This window comes from Macrobrachium nipponense, chromosome 20 (genome assembly GCF_015104395.2).
Source record: "Macrobrachium nipponense isolate FS-2020 chromosome 20, ASM1510439v2, whole genome shotgun sequence".
Classification (NCBI taxonomy): domain Eukaryota; kingdom Metazoa; phylum Arthropoda; class Malacostraca; order Decapoda; family Palaemonidae; genus Macrobrachium; species Macrobrachium nipponense.
In genome coordinates this window covers 24,488,547-24,513,025 of record NC_061089.1, presented here as the reverse complement: position 1 = coordinate 24,513,025, position 24,479 = coordinate 24,488,547, and the positions used below count along the sequence as shown (strand labels likewise).

Here is a 24,479-nt window from a genome sequence, read left to right as displayed (position 1 = left end):
CATTATTTTGCTGACTTCAGATGTAAGGCAATAGCATATTACCAGTTGGCAGAACTAATATATATATATATATATATATATATATATATATATATATATATATATATATATACATACTACATACATATATATATATATATATATATATATATATATATATACATACATATATAATTTTATATACATATATATATATATATATATATATATATATATATATATATATATATATATATTTGATGAAAGGTCTTATAGTTGGTTAGAGTAATAATAACCATATACGATATCCACTCTCCGCGTGTCATTCACAATGTGTGATGATGTTTTTTCTCTAAATTATTGCCATTCAGTTTGATTCAACGTTTGTATTTTTATCTTTCCATTTGTGCATGCTTGATGAAAGCTTAGCCTATTTCTTCTAGCGGTAGATATGATCAGGACCTAGTGACTATATGTTCCTGGGTAACGTAGTTAAAAATTACAAAGCAAATTACGAAAAGTATTGTCAGGTAGCGGTTGCGTGTTATGGTGTCTTAATCTTTTGTTGGGGTTGAAACTGGTGGATATCTTGATGTGCTAACTTGCGAAATGCTTAAGTATATTCATGACTTTATGCAGTAGATATATTTATATACAGTTTTTGCGAAGGTATATTTATATAAGTTTTTTTAATAACCATTTTTTCCGTTTATTTTCAGGTGAGTGAATTTGCCGTGTGATATTCCGTAGCAGTTCTCAAGGTGTGGTAAGTGAAAATAATCTCTCTCTCTCTCTCTCTCTCTCTCTCTCTCTCTTCTCTCTCTCTCTCTCTCTTCGTTACCACAGGTCAGGGACCTCTGATACCCCTATAGAGTGACGCCAAGACTGAAGCGTTCCGTGTCCCTGCGAGGGAAATCATTACACGCCGTTAATTATCTCGTACCAGTTCTGTTGTTAGTGATAATCATTACTTATTGTACGTTACGACAATTACTCCGATGTCGTTGTAGATGAAGCTCACGAATCTTCTCTCTCTCTCTCTCTCTCTCTCTCTCTCTCTCTCTCTCTCTCTCTCTCTCTCTTTCCTGCGCTTTCGTGCTAATGATATACGATAGAAAATCAGATCTTGAGACTCACTGGTTCACTTTAGTTTTTTTTTTTTTTTTTTTTTTTTTTTTTTTTTTTTTTTTTTTCCCTTTGAGGCATCGTGATGGAAAAAGTTTCCTTTTAGTTCTCTTTGCATAAATCGAAGATATATTCTAACTTTCGATCAAATATAGATAGTCTTTCTTGATTTTTTTTCCTGAGACTTTTCAAGTGATACCCCGTCAGTGTAAGCGGTTTTACCCTCAGTCCGTGTTTTTCTTATACCACCTCGCTCTGTCCGTATGTCGAACAATCAGCGGTGGAAACCTTAATCACGGGGGTCATGTATGAACATGGTGATTACGCCAAGTGGCTGCGTGATCTCGCCAAGTGACGGCATCGATATAGCCAAGGTTAGACTCAAGTTTGAGCCGCCCCGACAACTCCACCTGACCACCGTGACAAAAAAACAACAGTAAAGAATGCGACGGAGTTTTGACCCTCTGATTGCTACGCGACTTCATTGTTAGAAAATCGAGTTGGTTGATTGAAAAAATGCAATAGGGAAAAAATGCCTCTCTCTCTCTCTCTCTCTCTCTCTCTCTCTCTCTCTCTCTCTGGTGCCTGGTTTCTTTCCTGTTTTTTTGGACGTTATTTGTATCTTGTTTTCTTTTGGATGTTTATTTATATTCTCTGGTAAAAATTATCTTTTGGTTCGGAGGAAGTGATCCCTTCAGTGTATACTTTTCTATGATTTGGAGTTTCGATAATGAAAAAACATTTTGCCTGTTGCTTCCCGTTTTTATTTTACACTGTGTTGCTCAAATAATTAAAAAGTGTAACGTTTTAAGCACAATGAATAGAGAAACGTCACTTTTTTATGCCTGTAAGTGGGAATCCACCTTGTTGGTGTATGTAGTGTATTTAAAAGGGAAAAGTAATACTGCTAAGGCCCTTACATCACCCCATGTAAAAGTTACATTGGTTTTTATTACCTTTTGACTGTTTTTCAGTATTGATGCTCCATTTTTGAAGTCATCAATTAACTGAAAAAAAATTCATAATTAATAAGATGGTTTTCAACTTCTCTTTGCTCTTCGTTAACTAAAAAAAAATTCATAATTAATAAGATGGATTTCAACTTCTCTTTGCTCTTCGTCCACAAATTTGTTCATCGTCCGCATTTGTGGAAAGCAATTTAGACTTCGTAATGCTCTGTAGATACCCTTTTTTTATTTCTTTAATATTTTTTATCAATTGTCCAGAGAAATCAACTGAAAAGAGATGAATGATTGTGAAGAATTGCATGGTATAGCTTAGAAATCTCGATCATGCTTTAGCACAAACCTGACACTTTGTTCTGTAATTAGTCCGAAGTGCGTTTGGTTAAATCTGAAGTGTCATGCGACTTGCTCAGTAAAGCGAAATAGAAAATTAACCACAAGAGAGAATTATTCGAGAAGACTTACGCTGCCATTACGAACTCTTCTAAAACACAATAGCTGGTGCTTCTCCTCATTTGTGAATTATTCTCATCACTTTTGTGGCAGACCTGCTGTTGCTTAACCTTTGCATGTAACGAGAACAAAATGGGTTAAGAGTAAAAAAGAATAATAATAACCCTCATATCCCTAAGCGAAGGCAGAGGTCGGGATCTAGGATTACAGGCAAGGAAGGTGGTTCCGCCTAATTAGGTAGCATTGTTGTGGATGAAGCGCGCCTAATGCTTTTTACTGGCAGTAGTAGTCATTCTGCTGTGAATATTTTGAGTTGCACATGAAACTAAATAAATGACTACAACCACCGGATTTTGTTACCCAATTTCATCTTTTTATATTAGACGTCATTCCGAATTGGGCATGATTAATTTACTTTTTTTCCCCAGCAGTTCAAAACATAATTCAATGTTCTCAGAAATTCGCCGGGTACAGATTTTGAAAATAATTTTTTAAGTAATGAGATTATTCTGTTTTTCAGCTGTAAAGTAATGTTACTTGCGAAATTCAGTGCCTGTACATTGTTTCTTCGGCCGACAGAAATCTAAGAAAAGATATATAGATTTATTAGAGCAAATGTAGCAACCATACCGACAGTTACTAACAGTTGTTCAGACAGCTGCCTAAATGTATACGAAATCGACACCTGTGTGCATTTATGTAACTCGAAGCTTCGCATGCGTAGATATCATATGTTCAGTGTAATCCTGTTCCGGACTTAATCAGATTTTGAGTCTGGCCAGAGTCATAATAACAAGGCCCCTTTACTTGGAAAGAGAATAAAATGGGACGAGTTCGTGGACTCAGGATGGTAAGAGATTGCATGTTGCCCACCTCTGATTAACCTGCCGAATCATGAACTTCGGTTTTCTCAGAGTTGCCTTAAGGAGGAAAAGGGATTGAAAGCCTCCCCAGTGCTTGTAAGTTTGCCTAACGATCTCCAGTGCTTGATAGCAAGAGGTTTATGCACGCAAATGCACGCGCGCACCCCCAACTGTCAAATATACAGCTTTTATAAGGTTTGATCACTTTTTCCGTTTTTTATGTCTCTTTCAGATACTGCTGCGCCCCACGTACCAATCATATCACTTATTCATCCTTTGGGAATTCCTTTCTTTCGGATTTCATTTGCACACGTGCCATGGTCAGAATCCCCGAGCGAAGCCGTACGATTCTATGTTGAAACACATTAGCTGTGAATTAGATACATAGCAGTTAGTAGGCTATCCACACACACACACACACACACACATATATATATATATATATATATTATACATATATATATACACTTGTGTTTGTGTATTATAGTCTACTAACTGTTGTATATCTAATTCAGAGCTTATATATATGCATATGTGTGTGTGTGTATGTATGCATGTACTATGTATGTATGTATGTATATATGTATAATCATCACCTCGATCGCCGCATGATCCAAAGGGCCTGTATGAAATTCTGTCACTCATGTCTTCCTCTTGCTAAAGTTTACTTAAAGCTCCACTCACATCCAGCCTTCCCTTTTTATAGTTCTCATATGCACACAAACAAAAAAAAGTGAGTAAAAAGATATATATGTGTGTGTTATCGCTTGGGAGGAAAAATAGTTTATTTGGAAGTACACTGTTGTCCATCTAGTGTTATAGATTTCATTTTATCCCCATGATGAGCCTTAGGAATTCCACGAGGGAGTCTGAAATACGGTCCCTTATCGAGTTCGGCCGAGACTTTAAAGGTCGCCATAAAAACGGATTAATTAAAGTTTTGTGGCACTTTCCGATCTCCCGTCTAGCGCGACGAATTTGAGAGGCTGCTGTCATAAAACGCTAGAAAAGGCATCCATAAAGTCGCCGTTGTTATCCTGTGGCTTACCAGAGAAGATGGAAGAGATGACGCTCGCATTGTTTTCTTCAAGGTTTGTACAAAACTTTCTTTTAAGGCTGGTTGCATTTGCTTTTCTCTTTCGATTTTAGGCCTATTTTTCACATGGCTGCTAGGACCTTAGATAAATTTTTTTTAAGCTTGTAAATATTGCCGTTTTGACCTTTGCCAAGTTTTCAGGTTCTCGTGAGAGTAAATTGGTATTTTATAAAAGCGCTTAGTAAGTAGATATGATTCATGAATAGAAAAGCACACTATTTTCATAGAAGTGAATACGATATTATTTTCTAACTTTGCAGATAGCATTTAATGGAAATCAGAAAAAAATCTTCTCTCAAAATCAACGAATAAGAAAAGGCAAAAAGGAAAATCCTTGGAAAACAGAAAATAAATTCTTCGTATTGTGCTGTTATCTGAGGCTCACTGACATTTTACTGAAAGATGAAATCACTTTAAGAATTGAGCTCGTCTCACTGTATGTCCTACTTATTTCTGAAGGCATTGGAGAAATTAGAAACTACAACTTTCTTTCCCTTCTTTACAGATGCCTTAATATATAGATGTTACTTTATAACCCGATGACGTCGGGAGAGAAGAAAAAGCAGAATCAGAGCGGCTGTTGTTCATATGGTGATTAACAGTGTCCTCGTTTTCGGCTAATGACACTTCCAAGCGGTTTTTTTTATTCATATTTTTTTTACTGTTACTATTGTAATGACGATATTGGAGATCTTGATGTTAAATAGAAATGTCAGATTTCTTTTAGGGTTGATGTAGATTTTTTCGCGTTCCATAATGTAGTATCTTTTCCTTCGTTCGATTACTTATTACACAGTATTTTTCGAGCTACTGTTATATTTCAACAACGCGTTTGTCTGTCAGCAATCAAAGTGCTGGGTTTCTTTAGCAATCGTCCATTTCTTCTTAATGTTTATCAACGTACAATTCAGTCATGATTTGGCCGCTCTCCCTCTTCCTCAAAAGTTGGCTCCTCGCAATCATTCCTTCCACCAGTCCATGATTTATTCGGCCCAGATGATGGGTGTTGTACGCCCCCATCACCACTCCACCCACTCCGTCCCTCACGAATCCTGTACCGCCCACTCTGACTACAGAAAAGCTGGTCAAGTAGAGAAGAAAATGTTTCGTCGATTTGCTCCGCCGAGTAAGAAGGCATCGGAATGCTCCCAAGGTCATGGTGAAAACATTGGTGTTTTTTCTCGGGATTATTTTTATCTCATAAGAAGATTAAAACATTTTGTCGTCTTTTTCATAATCTATCCATCTACCTATTTCCGAGGACGAAATTTTCGTTCGCTAAGTTAAAAGAATTTCCGTTTGTCGTGCAACTCAACAGATGCGCTCTTCTTGCACTACATTTTTACATGGCTTGATAGAAAGCGCGTCCGCCGTCCTTGGATCAGATCTACCTTCTTTTACTTGAACAGGATGTATCCCAGAATAATCATAAATCTCTACTTTAGAATGAAAAGGTGAAACTAAACATCTGCGTTAAGAATTTTTGTCGCGATGCTCCACGGAACGAGAAATAAGGCAGCGTGCGTGCTTGCTAATGCTTATGACTACCGATGAAAATGAGGGTAATATAGGAGATGGTCAAGATGGCAAGCCCCAATTCAAGGAACACTACTTACTGCCTCGAATCTCGGACCAAGGTACTATAATGCAGCATTATTGTACGGGGACAATGACAGGAGAGACTGCCCCAAACTGTGAGTCGCCAAGTCTTAATGTGGAGCTCATTATCCGTAGACTGTAGTTAGTAAACAAAAAAATAGATAAATGGATATGAAATGCTTTTGCTATGTAGTTATTATTATTTTTTTTTTAGTGTGTCCTTTTAATAAAGTGAATGAATTTCAGCTCTACATGATATAAAGAAACTTGTTCCGCTTAACTGCAACGCGTCTGCAAATAGATGCAAATTGTAGACCTTGTATTTATATGCTGCAGTTGGAGAATCCCAGTAGCTGTGGATGTTTAATTGTGAACTAAACCCTTTACTTGTTGCTTCTAGGTTTCCTACGTCGAATGTGTAATTCGGGACATGTTTTTATGTGATGGAACGTAAATAGTTACAATGAAGTTGCCTCGGATAGGACACTCTCTCCATAATACTTTCGACCAGAATTTGTATATCGTACCGTACATGTCCTATTTACATTTAATGAAAATTCTCATCACATGTCTTATAGAAAAGGAAACAATTGCGTCGTCTCTTGTTATTAGCAATACAATGATGTAAGTCTCAAAACCAGGAACTAATTAAGTAGTATATTTGTGAGACACTTTTTAACAGGAGTGAATGGGAATATTTAACCCTTTGACGTCATTCAGTTGCCGCAATGCTTTAAGAACCTAAAAATGAATGCAATTGACTTCTCTTTCTGTTCTAGTGGTTTAAATAGGTAATTGAATTAGATTGTCGCGAATTATGTGTTCTTGATCTATATTGAAGGTTAACAATGCACTGTCAGAGAAGAGAAAAATGCTGGTTTTGTTTCGCTTGATAACGGGACCTCTCACGCAATCTCGTGACGTTGCAATGGATCAGAGGAGAGAGTTGCGGAAAGGGAATCAACAAACAAGAGATTTTGGGCTTGGAGCTGCGTCATCTGTGTAAACGATTGAACACTTGTCAAATGATGCCGAGGAATACTTCGTTTATAACCTGAAAAGAAAACTGATATCAACACCCTGTTGAAGAACGCACAGCATTCGTTTAGTGTGAGAGAGTGAAAGGAGACTTTGACTTCGCACTTGGCATCCTGAGGGTTATTATCTATGGTAGTTAGCTGCGATAATCGTCGCATTTCTCCTTCCCATTTCTTGTCATCTCCCAGCTACTGTTATTAGCCAGAGGGGACTGCTCATCATCTCCTTTCTTTATTCAGCTGGTATAGGAAATGACGCCGGGTTTTATTACCTTCTTATTGTTATCTCTTGTGCAAAGAGTTGAACAAAGATTTCTAGCTCCCTTGAAACGCGATTACGGGATTTATTTGTAGTTTTTCAAATCCATTTTATGCAAGAGGTGCAGACATAGACGTTCAGCGCTTGTGAGATGTCTCTGGGCTTCATTTTTTAAATTAACGAAACCAAAGGTTAATGTAAGAGATTATTCTTTAACTAGATCTTTTATTTGTCATGAAGAATGCAAACCTACCCTACCTAGAAATATTTTCTTCTCGGCCTGTATATTTAACATTGTGGGAGGGAATGTACATAATGAGGTGATTTTCCCTCCTGTAACTTTGCCTTATAAATCAAAGTCTCCGTCCGTTTTATGGTGTGTAGTCTATGTATATAATTATTAAATAATGTTCCTTTTCTTGTGCAATTAATTTAGTACAAAACATTCGTATTTACAGACTTTAACCCTATAAAGCAGGGGTTCTTCACCTTTTGATGACTCCAGCCCCAATTGCCCGATAGAGTTCCATACCCCCTTTGCCTAAGTCCTGTTTGTGAACAATATAACTTTATATATTTAGTTTAATAAATTAAGTATGAATAGCTAGGAAAAGAACATACAAGAAAATCAAAAGCATTTATAGTTTTATACAGTTATTTATTTACAAAATGTACCCGTGTATACATTGACGCATTAAAATCAAATATATATATAAATATGCAGAGTTCAAATCCCATACCCCCATCTTGTGATTGGATACCTCCAGTTAAGAACCCCTGCTATAAAGCGTATCTTATTATTAAGTACTTCCAGCTGGATATGCTCTCAGCAAAATCAAATTGAGGGGGAAAAAAGGTTACAATTTAGAAAAGGTTGTTGACAAAAAATTCCCCAGCAGTTTTGAGTTATTTCTTATTGAGGGTTTGCTAAGATATCAGTATTATTGCCAATTATTAAAAAGTGAAACCCTCGTCGAAGGAAATGCATTCATAAATTATTGCACAATATCTGTTGATTATACTTGATGATATTAGCTTTGCTGCCGTTAATAAGAATTATTTTTACAAAGGGGCAAAGGAAGATTTAATATTGAAATTACATGCTGGCAACTGCAAAGAGTCGTTCCGGAAGCCCCTTTCAAGTTTTTCTGGTGTACGTTTCCTTAAACTGACTCATGGAGATTGGCGAAAATTATGCAAATTATAGCGATAGCATATTCAAAGGAATATAAATAGGAGTGAATTGACAGGCTGTATTAGTATTATAAAAAAAAATTCCATGACCAATAAATTAAACCTTGTATAGAAAAAAGTTCGTGTTTGCCTTTATAATGCGCGTATAAATATGTTGTAAAATTAGAGCCCAGTTACGTTTGTCACCCCCCAAGATTGCCATATAGCTGCCACTCGAGATATGTGACATGGTTAGGTAAAGGTCTACATCCTTAATTTTTTTCGGAAGTGGTGACCGCACAGTTTTGGCAGCAGCCGCATCCTGTGAAGGTTGGCTGAGCCGTGAGCAACATCTGGACGTGAGAGCAAGAAATATGCGATCAAAAACCGAACTCAAATGCTGGGAATATTAACCTGTTTTGACGAGAAGTTTTTTTGCACCCAAAATGCAACATTTTTGTTTACGTACATAGTACACCTTCCGGCGCCTTGGTGTGTGTATTTTTTGTGTGCTTAGTATTGGTCATGCCTTGGTTAAGTAGGTAATGGTAATTTTTATCCGTGATAATCTTGATTTGGCTAAACAATGGCGAGTAGGATGAAAAATGAGGCGAGAAGAAAAATTGTGAAATTGGGGTAGTGAGGGGGGCAGGGTGGGAGGTTGATAATCGCAACCGGAAGCGGGTTGATTGGGGGCTGGGGTGGGTTGGAGAGCGATGGGAGGAGGAATGGAAGTTTTTTTTTTTATTTCTAGCGAAGACTGGAGGGGTAGGGGAAGAGGACCCTTCCCACGCACTTCCCTGTCTCCCCTGTTTCTTCAGCACTGTATTTAACTGCTTCCTGAATTTTCCTCATTTCCTTTGTTGGGATGCTACGAAAAAGGAAGGGAACCAAGAAGCCATCGGGTTTTTTTTCAGTCTTTTTTTTCTTCGAGAGTAGCAGATTTAGTGGGGAAAGAAGATATGCGTGTAAGTTAGCGATTTCACGTGTTTATATCCATGTAATTTCATTTTTAGTGTACCCGAGTGACATGAATGGTTGAACTTAATGTAGTTTAAAGAAAGGCATAGAACCGTTTGACATATATATATATATATATATATATATATATATATATATATATATATATATATATATATATATATATATATAATATATGTGTGTGTGTGTGTGTGTGTGTGTGTGTGTGTGTGTGTGTGTGTACGCGCGCGCGCGTTTGTGTACATATATATGCGTATGCGTGCTACGCTCTTCCCTTAACGGTTTACTCCAAAGAATAACATAACGGTCACTGCCACATTCACACATGAGTTGCTTAGTCGTGAATGACCCCCTATACGCATAAAAATTCCACACCAGGCTCTCATACACCTACTAGAAAGTTCACCAGTGGTCAGTGTGTTTGCCACATTAAGTTTCACTTCATTTTCAGATTTCTGACAATTTTGATAACAAGCACCCTCACTCCGTGTCCGAAGCCCCTCTGTCCATCCCCTATTTTGGTGTTTCTGTGTTGTGTTTTAATTTCTTGATATGAATCCTATCATAACCTGCCATGGTATTCTGAGTAATGCTTTGTCCATATAATTATTACGGTCACCTTTACCCTCGAATAGTAGAACAATAATTCTTTTTTTTTTTTCTTGCGTCCTTACAATCACTTCCTCTTGAATTCACAAACTTTTGCTATTGGTTTCAGCTCCGACTCTGTTCTTAACTCTCAGGAACCATTCTTCAAAGTACTCACTAATCCGCCCCAGAACTGCATTCGATGTAGACAGCAATTCTCAATTATGTATTTTTTATTAGTGGCACGTGAAAATGAGAATGTGGCAACTGCAAGTTAGCAAAAGTACTCTGTTAAAAACTTCAAATTCTCTACTTGATGCGCGGAAGGATAGCTGTGCCCTGCACAGATTGAATAATTTTTTTTCTGGTGAGGTATTGCCTTTTTACATAGCTTTGGAAGCAACAACCATGGTATTCTAAACATTACCACCAATGTTGAGAGTACGTTTAGAAAGTAGTGATTACTTTAATTGAAAGATACCTAATTTGGTATTAACAATTCAATCATGACTTTTCCAAAGCGAAAGGAGTCGAGAAGTATACGGGCCACACTAAACTTAGAAATTATTATCGTGAAGAAACCCCTTTAAAAACAAACAGTATCCACAGAGTACTAGAGTCAACATTTTCCTTTTTTCTTAGATTTCCATTGTGAAGTTTATTTTAATATCCATATTTGACTAAAAAGGATAGTTGCTGATTCTGTTACTACTACTACTACTAAGACAAGTTTTCGTGGAAAAAAATAAACACCGCGGTGCCTTTGGTTTCAGTTTTATAAAGCTATCAGTGGCTAGCGAAAGCTTATTAAATATAATTTTTAGACATTGCATATTATTGTGGATTTTACTTCAACTAAAGTACTATATTGAGAAAGCTCCTAAAGCGGGAGAGATGGTTGCCCACTAAACACTCAGAAAAGCTTCAGGTATCAGCGGGTAAAGGACAGATTATAATTACGCAACGATGGGAAGGCGAGATTTCATCATTAACTCACCGGGAACGGACCTCTGAATAAATGATCATCTACTCCCGTGAAAATGGCAGTTTTAATACTGTTGTAATGTGCATGATGTAGTTAAAAATCCCAGAGCACAGAGATCATGAAGTCCACTAGAACAGTGAGCTATTGCGTAATAGTCACTACCTCGTGATGAAGAGTTAATGATATAACTGCTACATACACCACTTGCTGCTTCTCAAAGACTGCTACTGAGAAATCATTCGCAGATTGAGTATTCTTGGTCACATTGAATAAGAGGTTTTACCCCCCATCTCTCTCCCACCCCAAGGACAGGATTCACAAGGAAAACCGGCTTTTATATTTTTTACTTTTATATTTGTGGTTTATAAGAAAGCTAGAATATTCCGCGAACTCACACACACACACACACACACACACACACACACACACATATATATATATATATATATATATATATATATATATATATATATATATATATATATATATACTGTATTGGGAATAGTCTTTGCATCTTCAATCTCCGTGTAAATTCTCCTACAAATTCCTTGAATGGCAGCTACCATTGTGGATACATGTGGTATAATATTATTATTTTTAGTATTATTGCTGCTAAGCTGCAACCGTAAAGGGAAAAGTTGGCTCTTGCAAACCCAAGAGTCCCAATAGGATTGATTTTCTCAATCCACCCAACAAAGAAATTAGAAATGAGTCATTCTTGGCGTGGAATTACAGTAAGAAGGTTTTGCGACTTACATTCCAGCGGTTGACAGGAAATGCATCACAAGCTTGGTATAGATTTTTACAAGGGAAACAAATTTTCCAGGTGATTGCCCTCATTCTCTCAGTCTACTGGGCCGGCTTCTCCTTCGTGGACGTAGATTATGGGGACACTAATCAACTTTCCATGAACTCTCCGTGTATACGGACATTACAATTAACAAATAGGTAATTGAATTTGGTTTGCTCACTTTAGTGATGTTTGAAAATTCTCTGAAGAATGAACTCCGTTTGTTCATCATCCACAATGAAAGGCACTTACTCCTGATAACAGATATTCATGCGATTAATGGCATCCATCTGCATGATAGGTTGTTTCCGGCATTTGGTGGTGACTGTGAGCGTGCGTGAGCAAAGCATAATAGACTCAGCTCGAGATTAGAGGAATTATTTCTACACTAAAGCAGGTCAAACCTTGATTAAATATCCTAAATTGTCTTTTTTGATGAAATGAGCCACTTTCAGAAATGTGAGTTAGTGATTTTCTTCATGGAATTCCGTACCTTTAAAAAAGTGGAACTGTAAATTGCTATTAGAAGTGAATTGGAAACCATAGGTTGGTTTAAAATATATATATTTTTTTATCTTGCATCAATGATGAAAAGCAGAGATTCTCTTTCGTGGGAAAAAATGAGAGAGAGAGAGAGCTAATCACCCTGTTTGCTGAAGTACCTTTTTCCAGGTAGCAAGAATGGAAATGAATGATAACTTTTAGATTTACAACGCTGACCATCCTTATCAGGTGCCAAAACGATTACAGTTAAGAATAAAGTTTATCCGCATCTAATTGTGAGTTGAGTGCTTCGTAACAAATCACATCCTCTCTAATGAGATAATTGTATCCCGAGGGGAGCAACTCGTCAAACCTGTGTGACCGCTTGGCCTATACCTGCATCTTATCCTGTGTGTACCCTTACCTGGACTTCCCTTAATTACCTGGCCTTTCGGTTAAGGGAATCGGACCATCTTCCTCCATAGCTCCCTCTCTTATAATCTCCTTCGTTGATCCAGCGTCGCGTAATTGTTATTTTTATCGTCAATTAAGGCTCGAATTCTTTCAAATGGGCGTTGCCCCTTGTGGCTGTCCTCTGTGGTATTAATTGTTCTTGACGGGGAATTTCGTTTTATGGCTGGAACTTAATTTAAAAACTTGTCTAGAACAACTCATTCCTTCTTTCCCACACGCAAGTGTCTGCGAGTTTATACCTGTAATGCTGGGAAAATTTTCTCTCTCTCTCTCTCTCTCTCTCTCTCTCTCTCTCTCTCTCTCTCTCTCTGAGCGTGTGTGATATACATCCGGTGTTGTGGTTATGTCCTAAAGTGTTCCAAGCCATGGTCAGCCTTACGTCTTTCTGTCGACGATGTTGCTTCAATTGAGTCGCATACAAATATTCAAGATAACTCCTCAGTTATCAGTTGAAATCGAATGTCGAACACTCAGACGTATTTATGATGATTGTAAAGCACTTCAAGTGCATTGAAGTGCCTACCCTGTCATGAAGAAATAGGATCTCGAATAGTTGAGCATTATATTAGACGTGCATGAAGCACACGTCTGTCATGTACTGATGGCTATTAGATTTGACGTAAATTGGGTTAACAAAGTCATGAGCAATGGTAACTGTTTTCCCAAGTCCGGATAACAAGAGATGATAAAATGCCAGATGTAGAATAACGTCTTGAGATCTGGTCACTTAGTCTCCGATTGAAAGACACTTGACATCGTTAACATGGTTAAATCTCTCTCTCTCTCTCTCTCTCTCTCTCATCTCAAAGTCTATCCTCATCTCTCTCTCTCTCTCTCTCTAGGATATGGATCCATATCCCTTGTTTTCGTTTATAATATATATATATATATATTATATATCAATGTATATATTATATCTATATATATATATATATATGTATATATATATATATATATATATATATATATATAGTATATATATAATATATATAAAGTGCACCAATCTAATGATTGCTTGTATACCGGTTCCCAGATTTCTTATTCTTGAGTTTACAGTTTTTAATGACTGTAATTGATTGAAATTGTTGATTATCTGGCAATGGCCTGTTTAATGTATTTTATAAGTGGAGAAAATGTCATAAATTACAATAATACTTGATATATGCCATGTTGCCCTTTGGGTTTAGCAGGTGGAGAGTCGAGGTCTTGTCATGGATCCTACCTGACTCTCTCCCTCGTGTGGCCTCCAAACCCTGCCCTCTGGGTAATCCTAACCGATCAACTTTTTCACCTCTTTCATTCCTGGTATCCTTTTCGAATTCTCATTATGTTTTTGTTTGGTAAATGTAACATCGATTTGTATGTTTCAAAGCTGTTCATTTGTTTTCTTTCTCAGCGCCAACTGCAGCCCTTCCCCCAGCTTCTTTCACCTCCTCCCCCACCTCCTCCCCCGCCTCCCTCCCCCCAGCCATCATCCCCCACCCATCATCCCCCCACCCAGGTTTTCCTCCTCCCGAAATGGTTGAGTACAAACGTTTGCGATCAGGAGGAGGTCGACTGCGAGTGCGAGAACGGTCGCTCTTCTTCCGTCAGTCCACACCTGAGCGTGTTGGTGTTCGGAGCGCGTTGTATGGGGCCCTACGTAAGGGGACAGTCTCACCTGTGGAAATTGTGCAGTTGTTATTGTTTCATTGCTGTTACGGGGTCTGACTGACCATGATTTATCTAGTGACGACGATTCTCTAGTGATGCTTTTAGTGTGTGTTGAAACTTGACATTATCACAGGAAATGAGTTCATGTTGCTCCCTTTTTAAAAACTCTGTGCTGTAGAACTTCTGTTTGGTGTTATTAAGAGTAGAGAAAGAAGTTGGAATGTGTAAATAAACTGTGCTGTGTATTTTTACTAATGTTAAGTGAAAAGAAACTAATACATGGCGAATTCAGGACTTTAAACCACCAGAGTTCTTGAATGAGTCAGGTGTTGCTGCCACACTTTCTGAAAGTCTAGATGAATATCGTGCATTGTTTCGTATTGTGTCCTTACTCTGTTAAAGTCAGGATAGTTATAGAGCTGTGGTAGATGAGTCAGCGCATGACTCACTGAGTTGAGAAATGAGGCTTATTTTTCAGTTTGCGTCAAGTGACGCATTCAGCGACGTTGTCCATTGACCAATAGTTGGGCAGATTTTCTTGCTCCAACCGTTTTCATATTCTTAAAAAATAGAAAGAGAGAGAAAAAACTTTTACGATAAACGTTGCCTGCCCTGATGTGGTTGGTGTAATGGCAACTTTTTTATGGCAGTTTCATTCAGCGCGTGACTAATATATTTACAGTGTCAACTTTATGCTTTTTGTTGTAACTTCCGAACTTGAGAATAACTCTTCCATGTAGCTAGTGAACGAGATATTAACACCTGGGTTGGCATGTGTTCTAGAACCATATGTTTGTAGTTATGTGAGGTTTTTGTTTCGTGATTTTGTTTTTTGGCCCTTTTAAGCCAAAGAATGTCTATCTTACGCACTCTTGTACGTGATCCATCAAAAATAGCGCTAATATTCACGTAAATTTGCAGTTTCTTCCTACTTCGGTAAAATTTTGATTATTTTGCAACACACCTTCTTGTTCAAGATTTCTTGTGAAATAATGGGGTTTTGCATAGTCTGGTGTTTAGATGAGAAAATTAAGATACCAAAACATTTCTCTTTTCAAAACTTTCATCATAGATGTGCTTGTACATTCATGTACGTAATGTGAGAGACCTATGTACACAGACGTACGGTGTCAAGCCTCATTGGTTGTAAATTCACTTCAAGGTCAAATTCTTATCCTTGGGATTGGCTGAGTACTCACGTTTGAAAGACCTTTTGGTTCCCAATTATGATTAAGCTCTTTGTCTTCATACAATTAGGATTGCTGACGCAATGATGTTTCGTGTGCTGTGGATTTGCGTGTTAAGGAATGATAGTTATAACAATCCTTAATCAGAGCTTATATATATATATATATATATATATATATATATATATATATATATATATATATATATATGCGTGCGTGTGTGTGTATATAATAATGTATGATATATGTTTTTGTGTACACATGATTGGGGCCGATGGTTAGCTTTTTAGATAAGTTTTGCAATTTAAAAAGTTGACATCACTGCCAGCGTTTCTTTTGCAACTTTTTATCGTCAGTGTTACTTCGACAAACGAAGAGTCACCCGGACTTGAGTAAAGGGGTAACGCCTGGGAAGTAGAGGCCAAAGGATGTCTACCCAGTAATTACGACGTTTCTGTTGAGTGGTTCCTTCATTTTCTCGGAATGAGAAATATTTCGTTCTTATACAAAGGCTACCAGTTGTAGCTCGAAGCGCGTGTCAGTATGGTATCTTAGCTGAAAGGTTTTTTAATAACTCCTCTTAATCCATGATGATATGTTATTGAAAATCATTTAGATATTTTTTGATGAATATAGAAATATTACATATTTTGATCTCTTTCGTGTTCACTGCCCTCCCGCCCTGCTTGCTTGTTCTTCTTCCTGGCTTATATATTTTCCCCAGTGACCCTGTTATCAGTGCCATCTCGCCAGCTACCTTTTGTCTTCTCATTTCATCCTGCGCTATCTCTTCCCATGGTTTCTTATCATGTTTTGTCATTCAAGCACTATTCTCTAAAGGTCTGCGGCTTTGTTTGATTGTTTTCAAGTGTCTTGAATCTTTTATATGCCTATTCAGTTTTTCACTCTGGGATTCCACTCTTTATTTCCTCCTATTGATCCTCTTCAGTTAATCTTGTCAGATTATTACCGCCCCCTTCAGCCCCTTTCGGTTATCGCAGATCTCATCTAATGGAGCTGTTTGAGTTAATCTCGGTTACTCTGGCCCGTCGATTTGTCTGTTTTCTCTCCCTGATACTCACCTTTTAGGTCCTCAAGCCCTACATCCGTCTCTTCGGTGCTGATGATAGTTGCAAAGTTGTCCCCACTATTGACAGTATAATAGAGTATTGATCTCAGGAAAGCCGGTATTTAAGTTTGGTCTACGCTATTATTATTGATATCGATCTGATTACTGGTTCGAAACGGCACACAAACTGTCGGAGTATGGGGGTTATTTTTCCAATGGTGGCACGTGCTTTTTGAGCTCCAGTTTCTAGTTCCGAGTTGTAGATTATTTGCTTGGTCGCATTGTTTTCATTTTTTTAAGTGTTGTATTTCGAACATTTTTGGAGAAGTTAAAAATGACGATGAGTGTGACGTTTCATGAGGAAACATATTTTTGTGTCAGCAGCTTCAAGTGAAGCTGATAGGTATACTTGGCTGCGCAGCGGACATGACTTTTATTTTCGGAGGATTGGTTTGGTTTCTGTATTAGGGGTTGGACGTTTTGAGCCAGGCGGTATACATCAATATCTGGTCTTTGTCTCCTATATAATGTCAGTTATTGCTATTCAGAATGATCGCATATCATGCATTTCCAAGGTTATCCCGCAGTATATCTCTCTCCCCCCCCCCCCCCCCCCTTGCACAACCAGCAGGTTTCCCGCTCCCCAAAAGGGGGGCCACTGTTGTGTGTGAAATATTCTTTTGAAAGGAAGCACCTTTCATTGTTTTTTTTTAAAGCTTCTGTAAACTATTACCGTAATATGAGGTGACTAAACTTCGTGTATTTCATTGCTTAGATGTGAAGATTGTTTATTGAAGCTTTGGTAATATTGCAATACAATAATGACTAAATTTAGAGGTGTTTTTCAGTGATGTCTTGATTTCTACAACATATACAAGAAGGAAGTGTGAAATTTAATATGATCCTATCATATAATTCAGTGTTTATGGATTTAATCTCATAGTGAGTAGGGCAGCAAATATTTTGCGCTACGTAGCATTCATAATTTGCCCGTATTAACTGTCCTTGTCAGATTGTTCGTATACGTACATGGTTAAGGAAGAATTACTAAGACTAGATTGTAATGTTTTATCATATACGTATTTGCTTGATTATATTTCGATGTGGATTCCTCTTTATATATATATATATATATATATATATATATTATATATATATATATATATATATATATTTTTTTTTTTAGGAAACCCACTGCTTCACTGCTATTGTTAAAAGGATTACGGAACCGGTGGCTCCAAAATTATCTGTTAACTATATGTACCTTGATTACGGGTATTTTTGGAATGTAGAAAAAAGTAAATCGACCCCTCCCATGAAAAGCTTTGTCACCTTTTTTTATTTCCTTTTTTTTTTCTTTTTTATTGTGAAGCGAGCTAAAGCTATTTTGCAGGATGTGCCTTTTGACTCTTCATCAAGACCCTTTGATTTGCTCATGATCTAGCATGAAGGTCATGTGTAATTGTGTGCCCTTTTTTGTGAGTTTTTTTCTTCATCTTTTTTTTAAAGGATATCACTACCGCATTTTTTTCATGGATATTTTGACGATATTATTCATATTAGGCAGCAATAGATTAATCTGTGTTATTATATTCTTCATTCCATTCGCAATAACCTTTACGTTAAGATTGGAGATATTTTAATAGGTTTAATTTAGCCTCAACACGTGATATCGCTAACGGAAATTGTACACAAAGTCCCAGTGAGAAATGAGCGTTCTAGTTGCCAAACGAGATTTTTTTTTTTTATTTGAATACTAAGAATTCTTTGCGTGACTTTTCCTAGTTGACAAGAGGTATGTTTGTTTCTTTGGTCGATTGATACTCGTTGTTGGAGCTCTGATTATTTTATGCTTTCTATGCCAATATTACTATTTATTATCATGTTTGAGTTTCATACCTGTAATAAAAGTGGAGTGACATAAACTGCGGCGTAGGAAGTAGCCGAAATATGAGTAGCCCGCGGAGTTGCGGTCATGAGCAAGGTAGGGTGGCGTCAGAGCGGTATTGGTCACCGAGCTCTTCCTGGAAGTGTGTTAGCGGGCACGCAATATACTTAGCTCGTTGGAGAGGAGAGTAGCTTCTTTGTTGGGGCATGTTTAGTCATAGTTTGGCGACATTTATTCCACAACGGAAATAGCGATTGGATTAGATTTAATTTTGTATGTTTTTTTATTATTCTTTTATAGTAGTCATTATGTCTTTCTATCCCGTTTAGTACACTCTCTGTTTCCTTTTCGAAGTGTATGAGCAATACACCAAATTCTGGCAACGAAAAAAGAAAGTCCCTCTGAGAGGAAAAATCTCCTAAACGTTAGAGGAGAGCTGGGCTTCATCCTACTTTCTCTCGTATCCTTTATATTTATATTTAGAATAACATGTGAACTCTGTATTCATAAGTCTCCCACGTATTGTTTCATCTTTCCTGAGATGAACCACATCCTTCATAATTTCGCAAGTGACGTCGAGGATCCTCTTGAGGGTTTTCTGGAGTCGCGAGTGAATCACATCATCCCGCAAAGGATTTCTCGGGAGAGGAGGCCCTCTTGGGCGTTAACTCACTTCTTCGGTTGTTGTTGGTGCCTTAGGCTTCTCATATGCATTTACGACTCGAGAAGGGAAGCCCTTGGCTTTCCTCCAGGCGACGGCGGCGGCATGGTACTCGTTCGTTGTGCCCAGTTTCGTTTTTTTGTGATTTGTGCTTGCTAACTCGTTAGATCTGAAGTGTTGTGCGTTTAATGCTGGTCAGTTTGATCATTGTTATTACAGCATTCTTTTCGTTTCATCTGTGATTTGTGTAGTTGTCAATATTTTAAGAGCGGATATTTCATCACGTACATTTAGCGGGCATGATAGATGTAGTCATTTTTGAGAGAACAGAACGTTTTAAATTGACGGTGGCAGAACACCATCCAGTGAATTTTTTTTTATTAGATGAAACTGGGGATATTTTAAGGGAGCCTCAAGGTCGAAGAATAATAATTTACTCATCTCTCTTATACAAGAGTGATCAGTATCCCGTGGTGAGGTAACAAGGATATCTATCAATCCAAGAAAGACTGTAATTGTTAAAGCCATTTTAGGATGCTTGGAATTTGGTAGAGTACGAATGAAGTATGCGAATCTGAGATATGGTTTTTGTCCTGCTCTTCAGTGTTATGTACCATATGTATGTAAGAAGATTATCTGGTTAAGAGATCGCTTGAAAGAAAAGGAAAGATAATGCTAAGCGATAGCGGAATCTTGTTTTTGGAAATAGTGTCGTAAATGTAATTAAGATTTTGAATTTTAGTTTATTTTATTTTATTGTTTTTGACTAATGTTTATGCTCCTAAATTGTTAAGCAGGAGCTTAGTATGTTTTAGATCTCCAGAAGGAACAGGGAAAAGCACAAGTGTGTCTTAAGAAACATGAACTGTAGATCAGATCAATTGGCTCTCCTCTTTAGCACAGGTCTTTTATGTCTTACATTCTGATTGAGATTAGTGCAGCCTTTGGTACGAATTTCTGCAGGACAGCTGTTCGGCGTTTCCCTATTTTGGAAATGTTGAACTTCGGAGACTTGTACTTGATGCCGGGCGTAGGCTTGGACTGATTGAAAAAAAAAAGTGCGAATGTTAACGGAAATGTCACGAGGAATATAATAAATGAACTTTTGAATCGATAATTAACTGTAGAACTCGAGAGAAGGCTGAACGTGATTCAGAGATCCCGCACTCGTTACTTATACGGAAGGTCTGCTCATGAAGGCAGTGCCGAGAATAGCGTGTGGCCGTATTTGGGATGAATAAATGGATGCGTTATAAGGCATCCATACTACTCATCCTTTCCCCCCGTGCGTCCCTGCCTTCCTAACCTTATTCATCCGATCGCGTGATTCTGCAGCACCTTTCTTGCCTTAAATAGAGAAGACTGGAACTGTTGCCGATTTCTTTTTGCTACCCGTGGCTTCGTCTCACCCGTTTACCATGTGTTGGGAGGTAGCTTCGCGCAAGGGCTCTAACGCATTTTATTTTATGTTGGTGGTTTCGTCGGTTTTGGCCTGTTTGCTGGAGCTACCCAATTAGGAGCCATCACCCCTCCCACCACATGCTGAGAGAGGAAAATATGATCTCGAGCTATTTATTAAGACTATGTCCCTCCCGTAAGTTAATGATGTTAGTATATGGACACCTTTTTTTTACTTCATGATCATGGGGGCCGTTCCCATGTATGATAATTGAATAATTTCTAGAGCATGGTTCAAGTGTTGGTGATATTGCTAGATGTATAAAGCAAAATGCGCAGATTCATGAATGACTCTCTATTATAAGTGGATTTTTTTTTTTATTATTGTACACTAAGGATATTTATTTCAGTTTCTTTTCAAGGCTGACTTTGAATGTGCGAAGATTTAGTGCGTAGAACAATATATGCGAAGATTAAATGCCTAGCACTGTAGTTTTTAAAACTTTTGGCCACATCGTTGTGGTTTAGTTCTGTAGCTCTTTCGATCACTGACCCTTCAAGGCTTTGAACTGTTAATTCACATTACTGTGAATTTAACAAAGGACTAACAAAATGACAAGTAGCTTTATCTCTATGAAGTGTTAATACAGTCCATAATAATTTGTGTTTTTCGGGAGTTGTAATAGGGCGGAGGGGTCTTGGTCACTTTATTTCCAAGAATGATAAAGAATGCCTTTAAATCGCGGCAAAACTCATGCTTTACTTCAATTACAGAGGTACACAAACACAAACCTTTACCGAGATATTTCAACATAGGCAGTTAAGTTCTTTTGTCCCATTATAGTGATAAAAGACATTACAAGATAATGACAGAGCCAAGTTGTTGAGGGTGGGTAGTCAAGGATACGATATCCGTTCGTGATTTTTTTACGTTATGGGACTGTGTCAAGCTGTGTGTGTTATTTATTAATTTATTTGTTAGTTATTTATTTATTTATTTAGTCATTTATTTATTTATTGTAAGGCTGTCCAGATACTTTTTTCTTCTAAGAACTGAGGAAATTTAGTCGGTTTATTCTGGCTATACGTGTTACTTAACTGAATTGCATCCTTTTAAATCCATGTAACTTTGAGTGTAATGTTTACGTACCATGGAAGAGGATATACGGTACTGGTTATTGCATCCATTTTAATGAGCACTTAGGGGAAGTGGCTTGAGAGGCTCACTTTAGATCGCATCTTACAAAATATCGGGCCTATTGTATACCTGGCCTTGATGTTACGAGTGCTTTTGGACATGCATTTATCTATATATTTATTTATTTCTTCTTTTTTTACTCATTTATTTCTCCTATTTATTACGTGCTTGTTTATTCATTCATTCATCTAGTTTGTATAGTATTACCACTTCCAGTCATCGATGCGAATTCTGCACACATTGGTACTATTTCAACTTGGTCGAATTTCAAAGTAAATAAGAGTAATCCATAGAGTATTATATCGTAAAATGCTTGTAGCATCAGAACCCCGTTATCTTATTTGGTAAGTTGTAATTTATTGAGATTCCTTGCTGATTAGATGTTTTATCTCTATTGAAGGAATAAAAAAATACAAAAATGAAAAACATTTAGTTTTCATTTTTAGTGTTTAGTTAGTGCCTATAAAAAAAATGTGTTGACCAACTTGAAGTTTCTTGTTTAAGTATTGGTCTAACATTAAAAAAATAAAGTGAACTTAGAACAAACAAACAAAAAAAGAGAAAAAAAAAAGACTATGATGTTGGCCCCATTTGCGGGCGGCGCTGTGTTGTGAGGGTGAGGGCGTGGACGAGCACCCACCTGCTCTCCGCCTATTGGAAAGATTTCCGGTGGCTTGGCAACGCTGCGCCCGACCCCGTGAGCCCACACTCACCCACTATGCCCATCCCCATGTTGAAGACTCTGGGCCATGCCCCAGGTGATCGGCGGAGTGTTGGGGTGGGGCTACAGCCCCCGAGGGTTGTTCCCGAAACTCAGCCTCCGTCCTTGTTGCGGAAGAGCTGGCACGCAGGTAAGCAGTACACGAAGATGGAGTATATATTATATATATTAGTACTAGTGTGTGTGTGTGTGTGTGAGAGAGAGAGAGAGAGAGAAGAGAGAGAGAAATGTGTTTGCATTTAATACCTTTCTCAGTATGGATCTCTCTCTCTCTTTTAATATTTTATATATATATATATATATATATATATATATATATATATATATATACATATATTATATAAATTATATATATTTGTGTGTGTGTAAAATGTGTTTGTATTTAATACCTTTTTCAGTATGGATCACTCTCTCTCTCTTTCAATATATATATATTAGTGTCTGCGTGTGTGTGTGAAATGTGTTTGCATTTAATAGCTTTCTCTTGGAAGCCTACTTGTTTGATTTCTGTATGTTTGTGTGAATTTATGGGACATTTAGTATTAAAGTATTTCAGCGTTTTTCTCGACCTCATTGTGTTCATTGATGTGTGGATAAATCTAATTCACCTCACCTTTAGGTGTGGTTATTGGTAATTTATAATAGGCTGCTATTGTATGTGGTTGAACCTCTGCAGCAGTTCTTAATTCAGTGTCGCATGTTAAGTTTTTCCTTGTGCTTGTTTGGCATTCTTTGTCTTATACCTATCCTGACAGGTTTGCTTAGGACATTTGGTACTATTTTTTTTCCATTTTCCTCTCTTGGGAATTACATGATTTCCTCTAGTTGTAACTATTTATAGATAACTAATTGTATTCATTTTACCCTTAGACATACATGCTACGCTTTCGTCTCAAGAGTTTCAGAAAAAAAAGGCCAAGTAGCGGGAAAAAAGTATGCTGCTCTACATGTTATACTACGGTACCTTGTAAATGAATAGCTATGTTCCCGCTGTGAAGAGTCACATCGGTCAGTCAGTCTACTACAAGGCATTATTCTTGGTCGCAAAGCCGGAAGAAACGCGACTGGATTTAAATGAAAAACTTGCTTGGGTTTCCTACAGAAAGTTTTCTATTTTTTATTTTTTCGGTCGACCGTCATGTGTGACCGCCATAGCATTGCGGTTTTGCTAATCACAATAGATGGGTCATTTCAACACTTCGTGACTTAAGGGTGACATTTTCTTCAACGTTATGGAAGTAGTCTGCGAAGATTGTTACAGTTGTCAGCAAATTCACTTGAGAATGGAGTATTTGCGTCCCGTTCCGAGTCTTGTCTTCACGCCATTATGTTAGTTAAGTTATCTGGTTTGTTTAATGGTATTTAAAACATCTTATTATAAAGAACCTAGATTAAAGAATTTTACGATGTCATGATGGGTTTGTTCTGACCAAATAACAGTATTTTTTTTTTTTTCTCTCTCTCTCTCTCTCTCTCTCTCTCTCTCATATATATGTATCTATATATGTATGTATATACGTATATATGTACATGAAGGTAATTACTGTTAATGCCACAGAAATATAACATTCCCTGTGTCTACTAGAAACAGATTTCAGTCGATGCAGCTTTTTAAGTTTGCTTATGAACTATATAGCTGGTGGCTTGCTCACAAATCACTGATGTTTGAAACGTCATCAGTCTTCGTTTTGGTAAAGACATATTAAAGGTGAATGTGTCACTTTTTTATTGCTTCTGGTGAGGAGTTCTGTGGTTGTCGTCCAGGAGAACCAAGACTTCGATTCCCACATTTCTTTGCTACTGACTAGGTTACCTTAGAATCGTTTTATTGCAGGATATTTAATTTATTGATTT

General features: G+C 37.4%; 1 protein-coding gene across 11 annotated transcripts in view; it reads left to right on the top strand.

Moving 5' to 3' along the window:
• Window positions 1-24,479, top strand: part of LOC135223587 (protein sickie-like) — a 244,161-nt gene that overhangs the window by 86,240 nt on the left and 133,442 nt on the right. For 2 of the 11 annotated variants that reach the window (XM_064262232.1, XM_064262220.1), the window contains exon 1: window positions 22,305-22,755. The exons of the other annotated variants lie outside the window; for them this stretch is intronic. In XM_064262232.1, coding sequence (XP_064118302.1) covers window positions 22,623-22,755 — 133 coding nt within the window. In that variant the 5' untranslated portion in view covers window positions 22,305-22,622. Of the gene's footprint in view, window positions 1-22,304; window positions 22,756-24,479 lie in introns of those variants that run through there. 11 annotated transcript variants of the gene reach the window in all.